This window comes from Dreissena polymorpha, chromosome 4 (assembly GCF_020536995.1).
Source record: "Dreissena polymorpha isolate Duluth1 chromosome 4, UMN_Dpol_1.0, whole genome shotgun sequence".
Classification (NCBI taxonomy): domain Eukaryota; kingdom Metazoa; phylum Mollusca; class Bivalvia; order Myida; family Dreissenidae; genus Dreissena; species Dreissena polymorpha.
This window is the reverse complement of record NC_068358.1, coordinates 135673891-135678455: the sequence shown is the minus strand read 5'-3', so window position 1 is coordinate 135678455 and position 4565 is coordinate 135673891. Positions and strand designations below refer to the sequence as shown.

Below are 4565 nucleotides of genomic sequence, written 5' to 3'. Positions count from 1 at the left end.
TATAAAAACAAGCAGCAGTAGAAATAATTGAAGTAGTATTAGAGTAAGTAAAAGTAGTAGTTGTAGAAGAAGTATATGTAGTATAAGAAGTAGTAGAAGTAGTAGTAGAAGTAGTAGGAGTAGTAGGAGTAGTAGTAGTAGTAGTAGTAGTAGTAGTAGTAGTAGTAGTAGTAGTAGTAGTAGTATTAGTAGTAGTAGTAGTTGTTGTAGTAGAAGTAGAAGTAGTAGTAGTAGTAGTAGTAGTAGTAGTAGTAGTAGTAGTAGTAGTAGTAGTAGTAGTAGTAGTAGTAGTAGTAGTAGTAGTAGTAGTAGTAGTAGTAGTAGTAGTAGTAGTAGTAGTAGTAGTAGTAGTAGAAGTAGTAGTAGCAGTAAGTTTAAGACAAGGACATTAAAGCACTGCGCCAATTTGATACATTATATTCCAATTTAAATCTATTTTACGCTGAATTTATTTCACGAAGTTCAAATATATGTAAAGGTGGAAACTATAGGAGACGCCTACTGTGTTGCGGGAGGGTTGCACCGTCCCTCCAAATACCACGCCTCCCAGATTGCATGGATGGCCATCAAAATGATGGAGTTTGCTGGACAGCAGAAATCTCATGATGGTAAATTTATACAGGTAATAATTTTGAATATAAAAGATTAAAATATAATTACATGGTTTACAGTCTTAATCATTTATGATGTTAAAAGTATTTTTAAAATAGAACATATTCGTCGAAAACATGAAACAGAATACCTACATCATGCACATGGTTTCAATGCACTGAAATATAATGTTCTTTCTTGTCTGAATCACTTATGTTAAACAGCGAATTTTGAGCGAATGGCTTTGAGAACTTATAAGATACGTTATTTAAAACGCAATAACCGAAATTTTATTTCGTTTTGTTCGTACTTTACATGTGTCGTTACATTCAAAAAGTAAAGTTTAAGAATGATACGAATATATTTTAAAATTGAAATATGATTCTTATTTTTGTAAGAACATTTTTTTAAATTATAGATTTAATGCAAAATGTTCTGAGCGAATCGTTTTGGTATTAATAATACAAGGTGCAATATCACTCAATTTAAAAAGCCATCGACACACGGATTATTTGTCGTATGTATTTCACATATGTCCTGATATTACACATATTTTACGACGCTAATTCGTGGAAGTGATCAGAATGACACGAAATTCATTGACTGTATTATCAATGCTCGAATAAAAAAGGAATTATTTCCATCATACTGACAGCTTTATTAATGCTCGTTGTTTAGATGCGAATCGGAATTCACACGGGAACTATATTAGCCGGTGTGGTAGGTGTTACCATGCCACGTTACTGTCTGTTTGGGAACAATGTTACGCTTGCCAACCGATTGGAATCCGGTAGTGAGCCAACACGAATAAACATCAGCCCTACTTCTAAGAGGTATATTGAATAAGGTTTCGTATTTTGCTTGCAAAATAATTACTGGACCTCTACAAAGAGAATTCAACAATAAATGTTTCTAACCAGATATAAGGTCAATGAGTTTCATCAAGTAACCTTTGTTGTTGTTTTTATAATTTAATAAAAAAATGCCTACAATTACTTATAATTAAATAGTTTCCTGTGAATGACGGTCTTATTGGTATTAAACAGTAGATCATTTAATTTCATTTTTGTCAAATATAATAATCGATGATCAATTATAACTTATAGTTAACCGTGTAAAATACTTATATATATTAGTAACAAAACATATCTACATTTATATTTTTCAGTTTCTTGTTAGACGGGTTTGAAATGGTCGATAGGCCACGTGACTGCTTGCCGCAGGGATTTCCATCAGACATTGAAGGCACCTGCTCCTTTCTGGAGAGTTACGTGTTCCCATACAGTGAGAAACATGGAGAGGACGTTAGTACATCTGATCATATAGCTGCAGCTGTTCAGTATTACGGAATTTCTTCAGAACAATAGATCAAAGAAATATATTGTGGTGATTGCTTAAAACAGTGTGATATATTTTAATGTCAACCATCCACAAACATCATTAAAGCTGCTGTGATATTGTATTAAACAGTATATACAACGTGTACCTGTTTTTTTAAGAAATTAATGCACGTACTTACACATTTTCATTTTGAAAAATATTTTAAAATTAAAACATGTGTTTTTCAGTTTATTTTTATTTTTATTTTGTGCTGCGGAAAAATACCAAGGAGCATTACTCGCCATTAAAAAAAAACATATTGATAAATGAGATTTAATATTATGACTTCAGGGTTGTGTATGACAATCATGCTTGCTAAACCAATGCAACAATATATTATTATAGTGGTACATGTTTAATGTTTAAAAAAGTGTGTTCATTCAGAAATGGGATAACTAACTAAAAGTTATATTCTGAATTAATATTATGTATTGATTTTTTCAAGACGTCTTCAATTTTGTTAATACAGCGTCTGAAAAACTTCTGTCAGAAATAATATTACACAAGTGGTTATATCTTCAAAATTAATTGCTGTTGTTGATTTTTATAGACATGTTATTTTTAAGGTTAGACCATAACGCACATTGTTTAGATGCAATTATTCTGTAAATGTAAATTAGTGCCGTATATAGTGAAGTTTTCTAAAATACACATATATAAACACACAGTTCAGTTCTAATATGAATATGTGACTATTTGTGTCGTTTTATTCACATAATGATCCCGATATTCTTAGTTGCTTGTTATCATTAATACAACATAAGTCAACTGCAAGACCGAGTTGACAAATAACAAAAAATAGTTCGCCCCGTATTTATAAATGAGCCTTGCTCTGTGTAAAGTGGGTTTAATCCATGTGCGTAAAGTGCCTTCCCAGATTAGCCCGTTCAGTCCACACAGGCTTATTAGGGTCGACACTTTCCGCTTTTATGATTTTTTCTGTTTAAAGAAAGTCTCTTCTTAGCAAAGATTTAGTTTAGGCGGAAAGTGTCGCTCATGATTAGCATGTGATAATAGTTGCTTTTACGATGGTATTCATTTACTGTGTAAAATATGCATTATTGAAGCTAATCGTACGCCGTTTTCGTCTCACGAAGGCGCGTCTGTCATTCGGCATTGCGAATAAGATTAAGGTTGATGCAACATATCTCTTAATCTCTAGTCTTAAATTTTATATAGGTTTACCGATTTTGTCAAGACAAACAAGAGAGCAAGACAAACATAACCATGCGTTGTGATAATATATTATTTTGTCTTGTTTTCGAATATTTTGCAAAACCAAAGATTATTAAAAATATATTGATAGGTGTCTATTTAGGATTATATTATATGTATTAACAACTGAGTGTATAATTTGTTGATGCATCGGTTTCATTTCTTCTATATATCAATAGCCGTTGTGATAGAGTTTTGTAATTTTATGTCAATTGTTTTGTAATTATGTAACATATATTTATTAATTGATGTATCTTTAAAAGTCGATTTCATTATTTATAAATTTACAACGACAATACACATATCGCCCCTTGAAATACTTATTAAATACTAGTTTGGTCATTGAATGTGCATGTATATACCATGAAAACCATCTTCAAGGACAATACGATGATCTAAATTAATTCTCCTCTTATATATCAATTGTTGTTTTTAATTGATTAATTACGAAGCACTGCTGATATAAGCTTAATATTAATTGAAGTCGATATTTCTACTACAGATATGGGTTTAGCCCATCTTTGATGAATTTACACTCTCCGATATGATTTGCTATACTGTTTTGAGTTGTTATTGTATCAATATTCATTTTAACCATTTACTACGAACATAAAGTGATTGTGTTTTAGTGTATTTTTCTTACTACCACATCGTTTGATGAAAGAACCAAGATCAGTGGTGAACCATTCGATAAATATGGATTTCGTTTTAAAAATACTGTGTAATATTCGATAAAATAACTTACACATGATTAATTTTAAATAAAACTGACCAGAGTCTGAATTTAAATATTGTTTTCTTTTATCAACGTGTTTATTTTATGTTTTTGTTTTAAATGGAAATCGATATATAAGATTGTTCAGATCAAATCGTGTGAATATGTATTGTATGCAACATAATTAACATGAATACAAGTAATTTCTTTCTAGAATAAATGTTGTATTTGAAATATTAATTTCATTTAAAAGAGTAACACGTGATATATGAACGTCCCATATGGATGCACATGGTGAGTACACACGCTTTCCATACGAAGCCTTGAGGCGGAAATTATCTTCCGGATGGAACAATCTACTAAAACCTCATGTGTTTGCTCAGAAAGAGTATTGGACACTATAGATGTAACACTTATTGTGGCCTACGGTGGTAATCTTGTTGTAAACTTCAAAACAGATTCATGTTTCAGTAAAGACGAAAACAGGTCAATTATATTTCATAGAATTTCCCTCTTTATCCTGCGTCCAGACCTTGAACATGAAACAGATTATTTTAACAATACAATGTTGAATAAAAATACGCATTGCGTTATGATGACGATCTTAAATGAACGTTTCGTTGAAAAAAAAAACACAACAGGAATAGTGAATAAACAAACATTC

The 4565-nt window shown here is 31.1% G+C and overlaps 1 protein-coding gene across 2 annotated transcripts in view; it reads left to right on the top strand.

Moving 5' to 3' along the window:
• Nucleotides 1–3969, top strand: part of LOC127879203 (guanylate cyclase soluble subunit alpha-2-like) — a 48571-nt gene extending 44602 nt beyond the window's left edge. The window contains exons 9-11 of one of the 2 annotated variants that reach the window (XM_052425902.1): nt 479–622; nt 1270–1424; nt 1760–3969. In XM_052425902.1, the coding sequence (XP_052281862.1) occupies nt 479–622; nt 1270–1424; nt 1760–1958 (498 nt within the window). In that variant the 3' untranslated portion in view covers nt 1959–3969. Of the gene's footprint in view, nt 1–478; nt 623–1269; nt 1425–1759 lie in introns of those variants that run through there. The other variant, XM_052425903.1, reaches the window with a different exon arrangement.
• The last annotated feature ends 596 nt before the right edge of the window (nt 3970–4565 follow it).